Here is a 20,360-nt window from a genome sequence, read left to right as displayed (position 1 = left end):
CAAGACTGCCTTTCCAAAGGAGGCATGCATTATTTATGGATATTTATTTATCCACTTGTTTCCCGATTCTCATCAGACTTGCAGAGGGTAGATCTCAGCTAATGGCTGAAATGTTTGCTTTCTGAAATTACAGCAGGCTCAGTATCTGCCTTCATGGGGACACAACACCACATGTGCCCTGGGGTCAGAGTGGGGTGGGCACCAGAACACGTACACGTAGTCCAAAAGGGAAACCAGTGATGCCTTAAAAACAGTGATGTTTTTGTCAGGGTCCTAAAAGTGGGCTTGCCTGTCTTCTGGGGCCGAGAGCACAAGAACAAGAGTTCTAGATTAGTGGCCTCCCCGATCCTCTCTTCTTGTCTTGTGTACCAGTAAATGGACATTTCAGATCCCATGTCAAGTCTGTCCAGATACCACTGCCACCCAATGGCCTCTTATGTCTACAGTCAGGAAGACTAAGACACATAAAAAGTGTTTTGTGGACATGGAAATAGGTTTGGTACCATCTGGTCACTGAACTGGGAGGTCTGGGTTTACAGAGAAGCAATGATCTAGAAGATAGATTCTCGGCCTGTGGACAGTCATGTTTTCTCTACTCACAGACTCCCATTAGAGGGGCAACAGCTGGACAAGGGACAGTAGGGACCTTTCTGAGGTATGAGTCCCAGAGGTAAAATCTTGATGACAGATCTAGGAGAAGTTCTTCCTAATGGATAAGTAGACATGAGCTAATAAGTTAGGCATGAGGGAGCCTTCCATAGGAGGTGTAGCATCCCAAGGTCTCCAAGATGGGAAAAAGCTGGCTTAACTCTAAAAATAGGGGTGTGAGAGGAGATGAGGCTGGAGAATGGACACGAGTCTGTGGGTCAAGAGAAGGATCTGACTGTATAGAAGACATAGACATAATGGACCAGTGAAAGATCATTTGAATACTCCAAGAACATTCCTTCCTGGTTGAACTATGATGCAGCCAATATGGCACTTGATGTGGGAAGAGAAAGCAAGATGTTCAGTTTGGCTAGGCCTACGAGTACTGAAAGGGGAGTGATAAGGATGATGATGATGATGATGATGATGATGATGATGATGATGATGATGATGAAAATGATGTCACACATGCTGACATACAACTATAATTATACCCACTGGGGAGGTTGAGGCATAAGGATTGTGAGATCAAGGACAGTTTAGACAAGTTACTGAGATTCTGTCTCAAAATAAAGAATGGCCAGGGATGTAAGCCAGTGGTTGAGTACTTTTCTAGTTTATGAAAGGCTCTGAAGTCAGTCTCCAGGATAGGAAGAAAGGAAGGTTGGAAGGGACAAAGAGGGACAGAGCAGGGAGGAAGGAAGGGAGGGAGAGAGAGGGAGGAGGAGAAGGAAGGAAGGAAGGAAGGAAGGAAGGAAGGAAGGATATATCTGGAAAGGAGCAATTGTAGAGAAACTGTAGGCTGTAGGCATGGCTCAGGGGTTAGGATCATCAGAGCAAACCCAAGCCTTCTGAGACAAGCTTTTTTTTTTTTTTTTTTTTGAGAGACATGAATCATTTTACTTTTCTAGGTGGGATATACAATTTAACGTTAGAGTTACAATGCATTTTAACAACTTGAACAGTTTGTTTTAGGCAAAAATTATTTGTCTGCAAACACATTTAAATTTTTTCTTTTCAGATTAGTGAAGCCAAAATTTCTCTTGGCTTGAGGCACCAAAACCACAATCATTTAAGGGCATTGTTCTAAGAAGCCCGTTCATCTGTCCCCACCTTTCTTTTAAACTGAGGGACTGGAGAGATGACTTAGCAGCAGGGAGTGCTTTTTGCATAAGCCCTGAGGGATCTGTCCAATGCACATACCCACAGAGAAACTCACACAGACAGGCACATATAAATAACTCTATCAATAAATCATGTTTATGTATATATGAACTGGCCCAGAATCTGATTCTCTGCTCATTCATGTTGTACCACTGAAATCAGGTAAAACAGTCTCCTACAGGTAACTCCCCTGCACTCTGGGCTCTGGGTGTTCCCTATAGTAGAGTAACAGTACTGCGAGCTATTTCATGTTTTCCTTTGTGACTGATGTCCTGAAACTCTCTCTAAATTGGCAGCACACTTCCCCTCTGCTTGGTAAGTGTAACTGCCATTTATGTTGTGGGCAACATTTGATACCACCAAAAGTTTTGTCTCTATTTTTTTTCATTTATCTTGTTTCATTATTAACACTCTCACCACTTAGCACCAATAAAATCATAAATACACTATGCTATCACAAGATTGCCTTTGCAGTTTGCAACTTGATGGTGTGTGTGTGTGTGTGTGTGTGTGTTTGTGTGTGTGTGTGTGAGAGAGAGAGAGAGAGAGAGGTGGGGGAGATATCACAGAGAGAGAGAGAGAGAGAGATTATGATAACAGTGCTTATATAATCTCAACAGCTAGGGGCCCTAGGGACTCACACTCAGGCTTGGAACAGTTGGTTTAAATTATGTTTCCATGTGAAATACAGTATTGCTATTTTTTCCCTAGCATGTGGGAAAGTGTATGGGAAATGATTTGACTGATAGGAAATAAATCTGTGTGCGTGATCAGGATTGAGACACAAACAAGTAGTGCTCTGTGCTGCTCTGAGAGGAGGCCCCTCCTGGGTGAGCATTAACCCTTTCCACTCACTACATGGCAGGAATGTTACAGTGACTTTCAGTCTGAAAGGCCCTAAAGCCGCAGGACTCAAGCAGCCCCTGGCCTCAGGCAGGAACTGGGTGACTCGACTCTGCGGAGCCATTTTAAGTGTTCAGGACCCCATTTCTACTTGTAAAGAAAAATTTGATTTGGCTCCCCATTCTAGGTTAAGGTCCACCAAAAGCAAACCGAGCTAAAGGAAGAATTGGCTAGTAGCACCAACCACGGCCAGTCTCTGTTGGGCAAATACCTTCTTGGTCCAGCAGGGCCAAGGTTTCAGGAGGGAAGCAAGGCTTGGAGACCAAGCAGGGGATTGCTTGCAGCTGCAGGAGAGCTCAGCTCTGAGACCCCCCAGAGAATTTCCTAGGCGAGCAGCACAGGACAGACTGATTCCAGGTCTGTTCTGATTTTGCATGCAGCTGGCATCCTCCCGAGCAGGGAGCTACCAGAGCATACCCAGAGCCACCTGGGCATTGGAGCAACAGGTTTTAAACTTCAGCCTGTTTCAGAAAGAAATCAGCAGCTTCTTACTCCAGTGAACCCACTGCCAGAGTACAGCCCTGCCTCATCACTGCCCTGCCCCATTGCCCTACTTGTTTCTGTGGCGGGGTTGAGCCTCCATCCTCTACACTGTGGTTTGGCTTGGGGTTTTGATGGTGATGGTTTTTCTTTAATGATCTTGCGGGTACAGTTCTTGGTGTGTTTTCCTTTAATCCTGTCTCTCTCTGTCTCTATCTTCAAAGGCAAAGCTCCAAACTGAGCGCTCAGAAGGGTCCCCCCAGGAAAGAAATAAGTAAAGAAATTGTCACCTTTCATGAGCTAAATAAGAGCACTAAAGTGAGGGCCGTCGTCTTTAAGAAGTTATTTCTCCTGAGACGTGTATTCTTTTGGTTTGTTTGCTTTGTTTTGTTCTTGGTCTTGTTTCATTTCTTTTGTTTTGGTTGCGATGCTGGGGCTCAAACCCAGGGCCTGGTACACCATAGATTCTAGATCTGAAAAACTGCCATTGGACATCCCTCTCTGGTTGCTGCCAACACTAAGTGTCATTAATTCTTATTGTTTCCATTTGTGGGCAGTGTGTTCTCTGCCTTGAACTCCTATTTCCTCAGATGTCTGGGTCATCATGAACTCTGTTCAGGCCTCTTTTCACACAGGCTGAAGAAAGAGTTGTTCCTTAGGTGTCAGCTCTGTTGCTGACCCATATGCAACTAATATCGTCAACAACAGACAACTGGTCACCCTCCCGTGAGTTGGCCAGGGTGGAGAAGGCAAGTCAACTTAGTGGAGAGCGGTGGCCAAGCACCAGGATGAACAATAGGAAAATAATCTCAGAGCAGGAGGAGGTGACCTAGACACTGATGCCATAAAGGGGGTGTAGATGGGAATCACCAAGTTTTATCCGCTGGACTCTGTGGTAGAAAAAGCAAGTCACAGTAGAAAAATGTAATCTGGAAGCCAGCAAACATGATATTTTCTGTGTGCTCACTTGGTGGTGAGGGTTTTATGGGGCGGGCCACCAAATGTCAACCCCTAGTCCAAGGTAAGCCTTTGCTACCTATGGCCTGAGGATCTTCAGCTGGCCTCGTGGGTACTCACCCTCCCTAACTCTGGATTATTGTGAGAGACAAGTGAGGTGGGATAATGAGAGCACTTAGAACAGCTCCTGCTGTAGAAGCGTGTTTACACTTCTCATTGTTTTGTCATTTGGAGAAGATAATAAATTAGTATGTTTAAGAGATTGTTCAAAATATTTTTGTATTTTTTTGCTTGGTACCATCCATTCTAATTCTGTTAAGATTTTTATTTATTTATGCATATGTGTGTGTGTGCATGTGTGTGTATGTATGTGCACACATGCACAAGAGTTCATGCCATGCCATCCACGTGGAGACAGAAGACAACATTGGAGAACTTTCATTCTCTCTTTACACCATGTGGGTGCCAGAGATGAAAATCAGGCTGTCAGACTTTGATGGCAGGTGCTTCTGCTTGCTTAGCCATCTAACAAGCCCTGATATCATATCATACATTTCATTGCTTGATAAGGGTTTTCAACTTACGGGCTAAGTACAATGACTGAATTTAATCTTCACGTCCATCAGCCACATTCCATCAAGAGTATCCATGGGGGATGGATATATATATATATATATATATATATATATATATATATATATATATATACACACACACACACACACACACACATACACACACACACACACACACACACACATTGGAGTTTCAAGGAATCATGTAGATCAAGAGGGTTTTTATTGCAAGATGGATATGAAGATGTAAACAGATTGACTTCCCAGGGGGCATATCAAAACAGCAATGGAGCTGGTTTTTCACGTTAGAACTCTCTGCTTTTCTTTTCCAGTTCCCAAACTGATTTTCTTTTTAATCCAAAAGTAAACAAACAAACAGTGTTTACTGAGTTTTCCAGACATGTCTTCAGTGAATGCCTCCCCCCACCATCTTCCAGGTGAGTTCCTGGGTGACATGGCTGATCCTCACAGCAGGCTCCATGGAGGAGAAGCGGGAAGTCTTCTCACATCTGGTGCATGTGGCCAAATGCTGCTGGAACATGGGCAACTACAACGCTGTTATGGAGTTCCTGGCTGGCCTCAGGTAAGAAAGTATGGCGATCTGGACAGGTTTCTCTGTCTACTTAGATATCTCTGAATTAATTCCCTGGGCAGCCAGCCAAATTACCAAGGTACCTAATTGGTAGTTATCATGAAGGGGAAATGCACTACTTTCTTCCAGCTCCAAAGCCCTGGTTCCTTGAAGGGAGAGGAAAAGAGAGGAGAGGGAAGGTAGGGAGGGAGAAGAAAAGGGGAGGGGGGCTAACAGGGCAGGGGGAACAGGTGTTGAAGGAGCTAAAAGTACTACTTGGCTGGCTGTAATTGTCTCTGCCCTCACAGACATAGGTGTGGATGATTCTCACTTTCCTTCCCAGTGACTCCCTGTCTGCCCACCTGCTTCTTGTGCCAGGGCATGATGACCTAGTGTTCCAGCTTTCTCAGCACTGTCGTGAATACCTGAGAAAACAGCTTGGCTAACTAAAGCATGTTGATTGATTGGAGAGGAGGAATATTGCAAATCAAGAGTCAACATCATCTTGGGTTGTGTTTAGTCTCTTTTATATCAGTTTATTGTCAACCCCTAACATTGAGGTGACTCTTAGGTGAAACTTTTGGAATGTATTGCTAAGTTTCACAAATCTTTATCCTTCACTAGCCCTAAAGCTAAGAATATCAGAAGACAGCATATGAAATCTGAAGAAGAGGTTTCTCTACTTTGTCCATCTCACCTACCTGCTATTCCCAGCAATATATATTGATAGATGAGTTTGTTTTGTTCTGTGACTATAAAAGTTCACATAACCTATTCCATGGTGGGGCACGTCATTCAGAGGATTAAGAACCTATGTTTCTAGGTCATGTTCACTCATATTTGCACAGAATAAGCCATTTTCCTATATCCTTTGAAGAGTAGTCATTTTACACCAGTATCATCAACCTTGTTTTCCTCCTGATAATACACTCAAGTCAACATATAACTTCCAGCTTTGTTAATTAGCCTTATTTCTATTTGAGTCTGTGCTATTTAATTTTTAACTTTATTATTATTTTATGTATGACATATACGGAGCCTGTGCATGCAGAGGTCAGAGAACAGTTTCTGGAGTTAGTTTTCTCCTTCTGTGTTTACTTGAATCCCGGGCCCCAACTCAAGTCTTCAGACTTGTGCACTAAGTGCCTTTACCCTCTGAAGCAGCCCTTACTTTGTAGTTTACTTTACATAAATAATAATTCTCATCATCTTGGGAAGTAACTGAAGACAGAAATCCTCAATAAACCAATTAGTAACACAGGAAAAAAATCCCTAAGAAGGTTAAAGACATTGAAGTTGTATGGAATTCTGTCTACATACCGTAAGATACGTTGTCACCCCTTCGGGCTTAAATATATATATATATATATATATATATATATATATATATATATATATTTAAAAATATAATATATTGGGGGGTGGGTAAAAAAATATAATATATATGTATGTATATATATATATATATAATTTACTTGCAATAGGTCAAGGAAAGTTCTAAAGATGTGGCAGTTCATGGATCAGTCTGACATTGAGACCATGAGGAGCCTGAAGGATGCCATGGCTCAGCATGAGTCTTCCCTGGAGTACAAGAAGATGGTGACCCGTGCTCTGCACATCCCCGGCTGTAAGGTGGTTCCCTTCTGTGGGGTGTTCCTGAAGGAGCTCTGTGAAGTGCTTGATGGCGCCTCCAGCCTCCTGAAGCTCTGCCCACGGTACAGCTCCCAAGAAGAAGCTCTGGAGGTAAGTGTCTCCAAGTGGGTAACCCCCTGAGATGCCCTCCTGGTCCTTAGTGCAGAAAATCACTTCCTGAGTCTAGAGTAATCCTTGGTGTGTTGTTCCTGGGCAGAGGAGGTCCTTGAAAGTTCTGCAGAAAGTAATATAAGCTACTTGAAACTCAATATTGTTACTTTAGATTTAATATGACACCGTTGAACACAAAGGAGAAAATGTCATTGGAATTTTGTTGTTTTAATTTTAAAAGTTGGTAAATTTTTGCTATAGGGTAAAACTGTCTGGATTCAGAGAATAAAATCAAATGAGAGCAATAATTTCCAAATCAGTGGGTAGAGTACTTGGGAAAACCATTGTTGTCTTCTCTTCTTGCATGTAAGAAGATGCCAAGAGCACGGGTGCCTCAACCAGACACATAGGCTCTGACCCACCCCCTAGACCAGTGGCTTCTGCTCTTAACTCCTGCCGAAGTGGAGAGGACAGTGTAAGCTTTGATCAAGACATTGAGTAAGGGACATAGAGAGGCTCAAAGAAATAAGGAAACCTCCCTCTGTTTAAAAGTGAAATAAAAGTCTTTTTAAAATGTGTTAGGGAGGTGGTTGAGGCATTATGTATTTGGAAAACTCAAGACCAAATCCAGGGTCATTCACAGTCTCATTAGTGGACACACACGCACACACACACACACACACACACACACACGCACACACACACGTGCACTGTGTGTACAAAACGTGTTCCTTCTTACTTGAAGTGTGAAGACTCATAAAACTTCAGCCCATTTCACGTCACCTGAGAACAGAGGCATCACTTGGTCCAGGAAGACTTGAGGTCCACAAACAGGCACAAGTGATACCCACTGGCTAATATTTCTTTGGTTTTAGCAGGTGGTATTAAACGCCCAGTAAATGATGAGAAAGCTTTAGGAAACCTCCCACCCTCCGCTCTCCTCTGCTGCCTGTGGTGAAGAAGGAGCGCTGCTTCTCTTGCCTGGGCAGTGGGTCTTCCCTCTAATTCTGGAAGCTTCCTGGTCAAGATGAAGCCACGCCAATAGCTTAAAAACCACCAAGAAGGGGGCTGGAGAGATGGCTCAGTGGTTAAGAGCATTGCCTGCTCTTCCAAAGGTCCTGAGTTCGATTCCCAGCAACCACATGGCTCACAACCATCTGTAATGAGGTCTGGTGCCCTCTTCTGGCCTGCAGACATACACACAGACAGAACATTGTATACATAATAAATAAATAAATAAATATTAAAAAAAAAAAAACACCAAGAAGCTACTGTCTTCCTACAGCACACATGGACCAGAAAGCCAAAAGGCAGCTTTTTAAGTGTGTGTCTTGAGCCAGGTCACTTCATCTTGTTCCGTGTCCTGGTGCTCTTTAACCGTGGTTCTCTCCTCAGTTCCCATTACAAGAATAAAATAGCTGCCCTTCCCTGTGAAGTGGCTAACCTTGTCCCGAGGGAGCCATGAGATAATATTGCCTTTTGTGTTATAAATTCAGAGTGCAGTTTAGATTCCTAGAGGTGCTGAGATTGTAGCAGCAAGAAAAGGGCAAGTTTTGGGATTTCACGTGGTGGGATGAAAACACAGGAAATAAAAACTTGTCTTGGAGTCTCTTGTAGTAAAGCAAGCACAGATGTCATTATTTACCACTGTTATAATTAAGTCTCCCAGCCTAAAATCAGACCTTTTAGGTTGCCACAGTGCATTCCTGAACTTTCCTCCTGTAGTTTGTAGCTGATTACAGTGGCCAAGACAACTTCTTACAACGAGTGGGGCAGAATGGCTTGAAGAATTCAGAGAAGGAGTCCACGGTCAACAGCATCTTTCAGATCATCCGGAGCTGCAGTCGAAGCCTGGAGATGGAGGAGGAGGACAGCTCCAGCGAAGGGACTGGCTCCAGGAAGAACTCCTTGAAGGACAGAACCCGATGGCAGTAAGTTCCCGCGTCGATGTGTATGCGGGTGGACGCCTTTCTTCTCCTTACCATTGACTAGTCTTTTCCTACTCCGTGGAGTTTCACATAAAAACCTAATGGAAACATTGTCCCTTTCATACCTAACCAAGGGTCCTCTACAAACCTTACCAATTCAGAGTCTGAATTAGCCTTTCCCGTGTTGCTCCTTTGTTCTAAAATTACTATGTACATTTTACTTTTTCCATGAGTTGTAGCCTTTGAAAAAAATTATTAGTTTTGTTTTTTAACTGATAGTAAAATTTTAGAAATGTATATATTAGTGGGCTACATATTATCCCTTTAAAAAGATGGCTATCTTGTCATTTCTAAAACATCAATAATTGGATTTCAGGATTGAAACCTCAATCTTGTATTTACTTTATAGTTTTCATAATGGTGGATCCTATTAAATCCTGGGTGAATATTAAATTTTTTTAAAATAGGGTTGGAGAGATGCTAAGAGGTTAAGAGCACTGGCTGCTCTTCCAGAGGTCCTGAGTTCAATTCCCAGCAACCACATGGTGACTCACAGCCTCTATAATGAGATCTGGTGCCCTCTTCTGGCATGCAGTCATACATGGAGACAGAATGTTATACTAATAAATGTTAAACTAATAAATAAGCAAATCTTTTAGAAAACATTGTAAAATAAAATATCTGGTGTGATAGGTATTAGATACTCAGAAATCAGTACCTTCAACGGCCTACTTGGGATTTGGGGTTCTAACATCTCATTTTGAGTTACCCTGCGCCAGGGGATATTTTAGTTAGCCCCACATACCGGGGACCGGGGAGCTGATACTTTACAATTGTTTAGTTGTTTCATTTGCTGCTTATCACACACGCTACAGTCTAGCCAAACATGGTCACCCACAATGAAATGAAAGACGAGGACTCAGTTGGGCACCTGTTGGCTTTTCTTAAAGCCTTTTACACATAGCAGAGCCTGGCTCAAGGGGAGGAATACTTTCAAAGCACCCCAAACCTTTAGGTCTCCTGGCTTTGCTAGTCAAGGTTTTTCGCGTAGTCAATCTTCTCAGGTACTCATCATAGCTGCCTTGGTCCTTAACCTGTGTGTGCATATTGTGGTAAGCTCTAGAGTGACAAGGGTCTCAGTAGCTTTGGAAAAGGACTTCTTTAGAGTTAGGCTCGATCCTTGGGCTCTGTTGCCAATGTAGAAGTGAGCGGCATTTATCTGAGTCTCTGCTGTTCCTTTGTTTCAAGGGAGTAAAGCTAACTCCAGATTTCTCCAAGGCCCTTGGGCTTTCTTCCACACATCATTTTCTAGCTCTCTCCATCTTGAAGGAGTTGTGCTCAAAGATTTGCTAGTGCCACCTTTGTCGTAATGTCTTGGCTGGAATGTTCAATTATCTCACATATATATTTTCCATTAGTTCTTCTGTTGTTTTGCTGTGTCTCAAACTAGAGAACGCTTTAATATGTTCTCAGTAGCAGGTTGCTGACATCAACAGAAATCTTTACGTGGAAACAGGGTCATCCACAAAGAAGGACATCTCTACAGGAAGCACTTCCCAGTCATTCAAATGACCTCTACCAGTCCACCACATGGTTATGTGTGTATCTGCCACCACAAAGATTTGTGCATATTTACATGAGTAAAAATGAATAATTAAGAAGGTTATTAGGAAAAATGAAAATAAGGATAGGAAAACTGTGTGATTATTTTGAGTCTTATTTTAAAAAGTTCTTACCTATGCCTATATCCTAAAACATTTTACCCATGTTTTCCTCTAACTATTTTAAAGTTTCTGCTCTTAAATTAAGGTCTTTGCTCTATTTCAAATTGATTTTTATGTTGAGTGAGATTCGGGGATTGAGTTCTTCACTGGGTATAATTTTTCCCAGCACCATTTGTAGAAGTGGTATCTTCTTCAGTGTATGTTTTTGATATCTTTATCAAAGATTGGGTGGCACTCACTGTGTAGATTTATTTCTGGTTCCTCTATTATATTCTATATATTTATATGTCAGTGGCTTGTTCTTTCTGTTGTTATGATTTATATAATACAACTAAATCTGTAGACTGCTTTTGGTAATATGACCCTTTTTACAGTATTAATTCTGCTAATCTACCAGCTTGAAAAGTCTTCCCATCTTTTTTGTTTAATTTTATTTATTTATTGTGTATATAGTGTTCTGCCTGATTGTGTATGCTTGCATGACAGAAGAGGGCACCAGATCTCATTACAGATGGTTGTAAGCCTCAATAAGGTTGCTGAGAATTGAACTCAGGACCTGTAATAATTAGGGCGGCAGGGCTGCGTTCCCAGCACCCCGGCTAGCTTATGCCCGAAATAACAACACACAAACTGTATTCATTTAATCACTGCTTGGCCCATGTCTATCTAGCCTCTTCTAGGCTAATTCTCACATATTAATTTAGCCCATTTCTAATCATCTGTGTTGCGCCCCTAGGTGCGCTTACCGGGAAGATTCTAGCCTGTGTCCATCCTGGGTTGGAGCTTCATAGCGTGCGTCTGCCTAGGAGCCAGGAGCATGGTGTCTCTCTGAGGCATCTGCTCCCCAGAGCAGAGCTGTCGAGTCTGACGTCACTTCCTCTTCCTCCCAGCATTTTGTTCTGTTTACTCCTCCCACCTATCCTCTAACCAATAACCTTCCTCCATCAAGGACCTCTGGAAGAACAGCCAGTACTCTTAACCTCTGAGTTATCTCTCCAGCACCCCTTCCCATCTTTTGATACCTTCTTCATTTTCCTTGGAGTTTTAATGTTTTTATTGAGCAGCCTTTCCTTGGTTATATTTTATTTCTTAGGTGTTTGGGGGGATTGTTTTGTGTTGGGAGGACAATTCTTTGTTTTGAAACAGGATCTAACTATGTAGATGTTCTGAAACTCACTGTGTAGACCAGGCTAGCCTTGACTTGAATGCATAGAAATACCTCTGTCTCTGGAGTGCTGAAATTAAAGCCCTGAACCATCATGTTCCACTTATAGGTATTTTTAACTGTAATTCTGTTGTAAATGGAATGTTTTTCCTGATTTCTTTCTTCATAATTTCATTACTGACATAAAGGAAAGCTACTGAATTTTGTACATTAATTTTGTATCCTGATACTTTGCAGTCTTCTTTTGCTTCTTTGTACCTTGTTGGGGGCATTGATCATTTTCACCAGTAAATTCTAAAATCTTCCTTCACCATTTTACCCAATCCATCATCTCTGAGTTCAGCAGTTAAAGAGCCATACTTCTTTGGAGGGGTGCTGACCGTGTGTTAATCCGCTGTAACCCATACTTTCATTGGGTTAAATATTGCTTCTGTATTTGTGTGGCCATCTTCTTATTGAACAGCTCACTTTTGAGGGCTTGCACCTCTAGTGTGGCTCATATTGGATAGGACAAACAATGGTAGCCTGTCACCATACACCAAACAATACACGCTACAGACATTCTTAAAAAAAAAAAAGAAAAGCCAACTAACATGTAATTCATGACTATTAAGTCAGAAAATGGGGAAACTATTGTAAGTTTTGCTATTAAGTTAAATTTTATTTAGGATCAAAGCTGTAAATAAAACCAATGAGGGAATGGGACAGGGAGAAGGGGAAATGGAGGAGAAGCAAAGTTAAATAAACCAAAGAAAGGGAGAGCAGTAGAGGAAAGTGTAATGGAGGGAAAGAGGGAAGAACAGGAAATTAGGAAAAATGAAGAAAGACTTCCAGACACTGAGAAAACCCATTGTCAAAATTAGGTAAGTAGATAAGTTAATAAAGAAGAGAAATTAAAATCTGAGATGTTTTTGGTTTCTTGTTTGTTCTTGTTTTTAGCCAATGTGTACAAACACTACTAAAAGTGTAGTAAGAAGAAAAACTGAAGTGGGCGGCAATATGGGAGATCCGAAAAGAGACTGACTGCAGAAAATAACATTCATAGGCAAAACTGTGTGAATGTATAAAAGGGAATAAAATAAATACATAAAGCCCTTTAAAATATGACAAAGTAAAATAGTAGTAAAGTGTTTAAAGGGGATTTGGTACGAACAACCTCTCCTTGTGCTGGGATTTTGTCTGGCTTATGGCTGAGTCGGTCTGAAGCATGCTGTCATGATTGCTGGGCATCCGCATGTGCCTCTGCCTGTAACATGCAGAAAACACTGTCTGCAGGGTCGGTCAGCACCTCTGGCTCCTGGAATCTTTTCTTCTGCAAAGATCCCTGAGCCATGTGGGGAGAGAGGAAATGCAAACATTTGGGGCTAGGTACTCTGATAGCTCTTATTCTCTGCCCTCTCTGAGTTCATTGTTGTCTACCACAAAGAACTTCTCTGATGAGGGATGAGAGATGCGCTGATCTATGGGTGGAGCAATTAATCGTTAACGGAGTTATGGTGCTTGCTTCTCCACTAGGGCCCAGAGAACATCGAATTACTGCTGGGAGGGAAAATGTCAGTTTTCTTCATGGAGTAGCTCCAGCTATATTGAAGCACACTCCAGGGCAGGTGCCACACCTAGGACTAGTTGGCCAACACTAGCCGGTTTAGGGCGTGGGTGGCAAACATTTGGGTAGGTAGGTGTTGCACGGAGAGCAGGGCCCTTGTTCCGTCCTGGCCACCCGGCTAGCTTACACCCGAAATAATCACACAGAAACTGTATTAATTAAATCACTGCCTGGCCCATTATCTCTAGCCTCTTATTGGCTAACTCTCACATCTTGATTTAACCCATTTTTACTAATCTGTATATCACCATGAGGCCGTGGCTTACCAGGAAAGATTCAGCATGTCTGATTCTGGCGGCTTCATGGCCTCTCTCCCTCACTCTGCTTTCTTCCTCCCAGAATTCAGTTCTGTCTCCTCTGCCTCCCTAAGTTCTGCCCTATCAGCTAGGCCAAGGGAGTTTCTTTATTCATTAGCCAATAAAAGCAACACACAAACAGAAGGAGCTCCTACACCAGGTAGGGATGTGGAGGAGAACCTGAAAGGACTCGGGAGAGGGCAATGGATATGATCAGAGTGCACTGTGTGGAAGTCTCAAAGAATTAATAAAAAGCATTATTTTAAAAAAATAAATAAATACAGGGAAACACAAGGGACAAAAGACAGAGGAGGAAGGTGAAGGGTTAGAACGACTTATTTCTGGAACCTTGGAAATGGGAGAATGTCAGGTATATGCAACAAGGAGAGGATGAGCCAGATCCCTGAAGGTTTTACTTCCTATGGTTTATGCAGGCATTGAGCCTCTGGGGACAGGCCTCTCATACCTTAGCTTCCCTTCTTTGCACACCAGGGGCCTCTGCTGGCCACACTTAGCTTTGCCATCTATAGACTAGGCAGGTTCCCCCATTCCCCCCAAGAGTCCTCATTTCACACCCCATGTGCTGGCTAATGTTCTAGCTCAGGTTCCTCTCAAGTCCACTGGGAGTAGAAGAAACATTCGTACCATTGAGATTTATACAGGTGGATCTGTCTTTGCGCTTTGTTGCATCCCTGATGGAGGGATGCAGCTTTAGATGTCAAGGGGTCGGCTGCAACCTCATAGTAGCTCCAGGGGTTGATCTACTTGATGACCTTGAGCTCAAGGCTATTAACGTCCGAAATGGTCCTCAGCTGATAAATTCTGCTGCCAGCCACTGAGGGTGGTGCTATCTTTTCCTAAACACTTCATTTTCTGGCCTTCTGCTACCTGCCAGCATTCAGCCCTCTGTTCTCTACAGCTGCCTCCCAGGGTTGTCTCTCACCCTTGGTGCCAGGGCCAGTTGAATCTGAAACCTCAGCTCGTAATTCCCTTGTCTGTAGCTGCCCAGTAGCCAAGTTTTGAAGGACAGACTCCCTTGGGATGGGAGGACCTTTCTGAGTTGGCTGAACTCTCTCCAGCTGCGGACTCTTCCCAGCAAAGAAGTCACTGTCTCAGCAAGACCTACAAGTGGGTCTGAGGCTCATGAGAACCATGGCTTTGTCTACGGGTGGGACTGCCAGTCTCTTCTCTCCAGAGACACTCGGTGATGTCACTTTCCAGATGACATTTCTGTTTCTGCTGCCCTGCGCCAGGGAGTCCCACCGCTGGTGCTGTGTTCTGCAAGGCACCCCTCTTTTTGGTGTGTCGCCTTTCTGTTCCTCTGCACCTTTCAACGTCCTGTCACCCCCTGTATGGATTTCCAGAGCTCATCCTTAGTAATAGTCTTTCTCTTTTCCTGACACCTCTTCTCAGGGTCACAGGGAGGTAGCTTCTAGTCAGCCATCTGACGCGGAAGTTACTCCTTGGGAAGTTTTTATTTCTAATTTTCTGTGTATTCCCTTGTCGTCTTCCTCGGCATTTAATCATCTATAGTCTAAGAACATTCTCTTCCACTGTCCATTTTCCAGATCCGGTTGTAGACATCCTGAGAATGGGGGAGGAAAACCACAAAGATGCAAATATTTATTTCACACGGCTTGGGAAGACATATTGAAATCCTCACTTTGAGATCTTTGTACCTAAGTAGTGCAAGCGGTTTCCTGGCCCTTAAATGATTGCTACTCCAAAAAGAAGCCCTGGATACACCAGGGGGGTGGGATTTAATAGATGCACTGAAACCAACCCATAAGTACTGTTTCCTTATTTACCTCAGTCCAGAGCACCTTGTGAAAATGTCCCATTCAGAGTGTCGTAGGCACAGTGCTTTGCAGATCCTAAAGGACAAAGGAACTGGGCTTTATTGAGTTTAAAAACAATAACCTTTAGCCCCTGTTCATGTAGCAATGACCAACTCAGTGAAAAAAGATAAAAAAGGAGGAGAGAGAAGAAGGAGGGAAAAGGTAGAGGGAAGGAAGGAAGGAGAGAGGGAGGGAGGGAGGGAAAAGAAAGAGAGAAAGAAGGAAGTAGGGAAGCAAGTGGCCTATCTCACAGTCCTTCAATTTACCCAGTGTGCAGGGTGTTAGAATTCCTCTCAAAGCCCTCAGGTACTCCTGCCAGAACACTTAATACCCAGAAAAGGGGTAGTCTGTGACTGGGGTGGTGACTCAGTTGATAGAGTGTTTGCTACGCTAGCATGAGGAGCTGAGTTCAGAGTCCCTAGCATCCCTGGTAAAACAACAACAATAGCAACATTGTGTGCCTATAATCCCAGACCTGAAGAACTGGAAGCAGGACAATTCCCAGAACTTACTGACCATCCACTCTAGTTAAATTGGTAAACTCTGGGTGCAGTGAGAGACCGTGTCTCAAAGACTAAGGTGGAGCAGTTGACACTCAATACCAACCTCTGACCTCTACATCCAGCCTATGTATGTGCGCACATGCACACGCGTGCGCGCGCGCACACACACACACACACACACACACACACAGTCTGAGCAGAAATTGAATAGAATGGAGAAACTATCAAAATGCCGTTGACATCTATAGCATGTTTGTATATCCTTTGTACCAGTGAAGAAGGGCTGCCCAGAAAGCTGCAGTCAGTAGCCTTAGTGATAAAGAGCAGGCCAGGGCATGAGGCTGAGCAGGAACTTCTGCCCAGCAGTATTAGAGACACGTAACTGGGAAGGAGCTAACCCTTGACTCCTCTTCATACCTAGTTCTGTGGACTTGGAACAGTTCTGATCTTAGTTGGGCTATTGCTGTGATAAAATACCTAACGCAGAGGCAATGGAGGAAACCTGCTTACTGACTTGCCCTTCATAGCTTGCTCACTCTGCTTTCTTATAGCACCCAGGACTACCTTCCCAGGGATGGCACCACCCACAGCTGGACCCTCCCAATCCGTCAAAAAAGTAACACAGTTTGCCCACGGGCCAGTCTGTTGGGGCTGTTTCCTCAACTGAGGCTGGTTCTTCCCAGATGATTCTATCTTGACATAAGATGAGCCAGTACAGGTCTCTTTTGGAAATATATGCTTTTAACTGACTATAGCTGAGGGGAAAATGATAGTTAATGCACAAATTTTTTTAAAAAGCAACTTAAGCACAGTAGATTTTTATTACAGGGAACAGGTGTAACAAATCATGTGGTAAAGGTGATTTTTCTCCTATTTTAAAACAAAATTTAGGCTTTATTTCTTGGTGATTCATATTCAAATAGTCATTGTAAATTTGTACAAAGTAATGAATGCTTGCCAAAAAAATATATAAACAGGTTAACAAACAGCCTTTTTCACCTAAAATAAGATATTTTTTTTTCACCAAATATCCCCAGAAAAGTGTTCAGCTCTGGATTTCTGGTTTCTCATGTGGGATGCCATAGAAGCGCTTCAAAAGCCGGGTACAAACCTTCCTTCAGCTTTCATGCCTGAGAGTGAGGTAGTCTCTTTGGTGGTTGACCACATCTCTGATCTTGGTTAACATTGCTTGGTTTCTAAATAAATCTTAATTTTCCATCTTCTCCCTTCTCATGTACCCACAGAAAACTGTTCTCCCAGGAGAATCAGACTCGGAACTATACAAAATCTACTCTCATCTAAGAGACAAAAGATACCAATAGCTTCCTGCTTGGAATGAATTTATTTCATTACAAACAGTTGTCGATTTTATTATGGAAATCATCCCTTGGATGAATGCTTTTGAATGCCATCTGGCATTAGTTCCTTTTGTATTCTAAAATACAAAGTAATGCCAAGAAAGGCAGCTCCCCACAACACGGCTTATGTCATCTCAGGGAAACAAAAAGAGCCTCCAGAAAAGCTGTATCATCTTTTTCTATCTAGATACTTTTTTCATAATACCTGTAGTTTTTCACTGGAAAAACTTTAATAAATTAAAATCAGAAATTCTATATTTAAACTAATAAATTTTGTTTTAATCAGTACCGACGCTCACAACCTGTATCTCTTTTAACTTTGTTTGTTTGTTTGTTTTGAAAATGGATCTTACGTTGTAGTTCAGACTGTCCTAGAAGTTACTGTGTAATCCAGATTAGCCTAAAATCATGACAATCCTCCTGCCTTGGTCTCCTTAGTGTTACAATTACTGGTGTCAGCCACCACCGCCTCCAGACCCCAGCCTTTTCACTTAAAAATCTACCACCAATACCTCAGAAAGAATGTGACAGTGGCCCCAGAGAGAAACTTAGACGTGACCTCTGAGGAAAGCCACTCCATTGGAACAGCTGGCTAGTCTGGAACGGAGATAGTAGAGCAGATTTCAAATGAACAACGCCCAGGCTCCTTACGTTTAGTCATATTGGTGTCTTTTACTGAGCCAAAAAAAAATGTTTGTCTGATGCCCACCCCTGCTTTGTGAGGTGACCATTTTCCTTCTGCCATTTAGCAAGTAGGTAAGTGGAGGGAGTCTTGGAGTTTGGATGTCTTGGCCACATCACACAAAATGCAGGTAGCAGACTGATACATCATTCCTAGCGTGACCACAGAGGATGTGGAGTATGGGGCAGTAGTGGAGACACGCATGAGCGTTTGCTTCCCTCCAGTGTCACGGAGAGAACCTGCAGGGGTGTGCTGCTACCCATGCAAGACTTTCTCTCTTTCTAGTTTTCTATTATAGCAGGTGACATCAAGAAAAATGCATGAAACTTTATGGCTTTGCACCTAGCACTCATACACCGGTTTCTAATACCATTCTTCAGTCAAAAAGAAGCAAGGTCCTTTGGGTAAATGGCTGAATCTAGGGTTGAAGAGGGGAAGGGTGAGCCTGTGGTGTCCTACAACACAGGACGTGATCAAAAGCAGAACAACAAATCACCCAAGCAAACCGACTGGAGTCTACGAAAGAAGCGCGGCCAAGGGAGCGCCTAGTGGCCAAAGCAACTCAAGGAAGGAGTGTTATTACCTACTCAAGGCACCATCTAAATATCCCCAAGGCCATCCAGTAAGGAGCTGCTGTGTAAACTTGATGAAGAGGCAAACATGGGGAGAAGAGATAGGTCTCCCTTGCAAAATGATTCCAAAAAATGTGATTTATGTAGCTTCTCAATTCCCTAAGAGGTAGGACATAACACCCTTCTCCTTCAGTGTAATATAGACACAGTGACTTGCTTCCAATTAGTATATATGGAAAAGAACTTTAATTACTACTACTACTAATAATCACTGTCATGTTTAAGGTCGGTATCAGTGGGTTACCATGTTGGGAGTATGTGCAGTTTATAAAGGGTGTTAATAATGATACTTAATCTCACCCATCCCCATGATCTTCATCTAATTTTGAGCAAAATGCCAGACAAATGCTAGTCTTTATACAAAAACTTCATTGTACTTCCCCAAACTGTCAAGATGATTAAAAGCCTGCTACGGTCAGGCACCTTGATAAATATAAGATTGTAGAATTTATTTTTATTTATTTATTTTTTTTTTTTTTTTGGTTTTTCGAGACAGGGTTTCTCTGTGGCTTTGGAGCCTGTCCTGGAACTAGGTCTTGTAGACCAGGCTAGTCTCGAACTCACAGAGATCCGCCTGCCTCTGCCTCCCAAGTGCTGGGATTAAAGGCGTGCGCCACCACCGCCCGGCTTGTAGAATATGGTTATAAATAAATTACCTCAGTCGGTCAGTGGCGGCACTCAGGAAGCAGAAGCTACTGTGTGTGAAGAAGATTTTGTGTTGGTCCCCTTCTGATCATAAGTAACTTTTTATCTGTTTTCATCAGGTTTATAATTGGAGATTTGCTGGATTCTGAAAATGATATCTTTGAGAAGTCCAAAGAATGCGACCCTCATGGGTCAGATGAGTCCCAGAAGGCTTTCGACCATGGGACAGAGCTCATCCCGTGGTACGTGCTGTCCATCCAAGCTGATGTGCACCAGTTCCTATTGCAGGGGGCCACTGTCATCCACTATGACCAGGACACACATCTCTCTGCCCGCTGCTTTCTCCAGTTACAGCCTGACAATAGTACCTTAACCTGGATGAAGCCTCCCACCGCCTCCCCGGCCGGTGCCAGACCCAAGCTTGGTATGCTTAGCAATATGTCTGAGCCTGGCAAGTTCCCATCACTAGGCAATGCTGGGCTGAGTGGCCTGACCGAGGGAATCCTGGATCTGTTTTCGGTGAAGGCGGTGTACATGGGACACCCAGGCATTGATATACACACTGTGTGTGTTCAGAACAAACTGAGCAGCCTGCTTCTCTCCGAGGCTGGAGTGACCCTGCTCTATGGGCTCCAGACCACCGACAATAGACTTTTGCACTTTGTGGCACCGAAGCACACAGCTAAGATGCTTTTTAGTGGACTGCTGGAGCTCACGCTAGCTGTGAGAAAGATCAGGCGGTTCCCTGACCAAAGACAGCAGTGGCTTCGGAAACAGTATGTCAGCCTCTATCAGGTAAGGGATGCGTCCAGCCCTCTCCCTCGAGTAATGCAACCCTCGGGAGCACACAGTTGGCGTGAAAACTACGGGGTTTCCAGACCTGTCGCTTACTCCGTGAAAACTTGGACAGCTTTCTTTAGCCTCCCAGGGCCACAGTTTCCC

At 43.2% G+C, this 20,360-nt stretch overlaps 1 protein-coding gene across 1 annotated transcript in view; it reads left to right on the top strand.

The window, feature by feature from the left end:
• Positions 1-20,360, top strand: part of Plce1 (phospholipase C epsilon 1) — a 142,496-nt gene that overhangs the window by 63,868 nt on the left and 58,268 nt on the right. Inside the window, exons 4-7 of the mRNA XM_041661310.1 lie at positions 5,165-5,310; positions 6,783-7,041; positions 8,767-8,972; positions 19,538-20,213. Coding sequence (XP_041517244.1) covers positions 5,165-5,310; positions 6,783-7,041; positions 8,767-8,972; positions 19,538-20,213 — 1,287 coding nt within the window. The remainder of the gene's footprint in view (positions 1-5,164; positions 5,311-6,782; positions 7,042-8,766; positions 8,973-19,537; positions 20,214-20,360) is intronic.

The sequence above is a fragment of the Microtus oregoni genome, unplaced genomic scaffold (genome assembly GCF_018167655.1).
Source record: "Microtus oregoni isolate MIOR12 unplaced genomic scaffold, Mior012 000012F_ref0000307, whole genome shotgun sequence".
NCBI classification, from domain to species: Eukaryota; Metazoa; Chordata; class Mammalia; order Rodentia; family Cricetidae; genus Microtus; species Microtus oregoni.
Note: the sequence above shows the minus strand (reverse complement) of the source record. Positions and strands in the feature narration are given on the sequence as shown.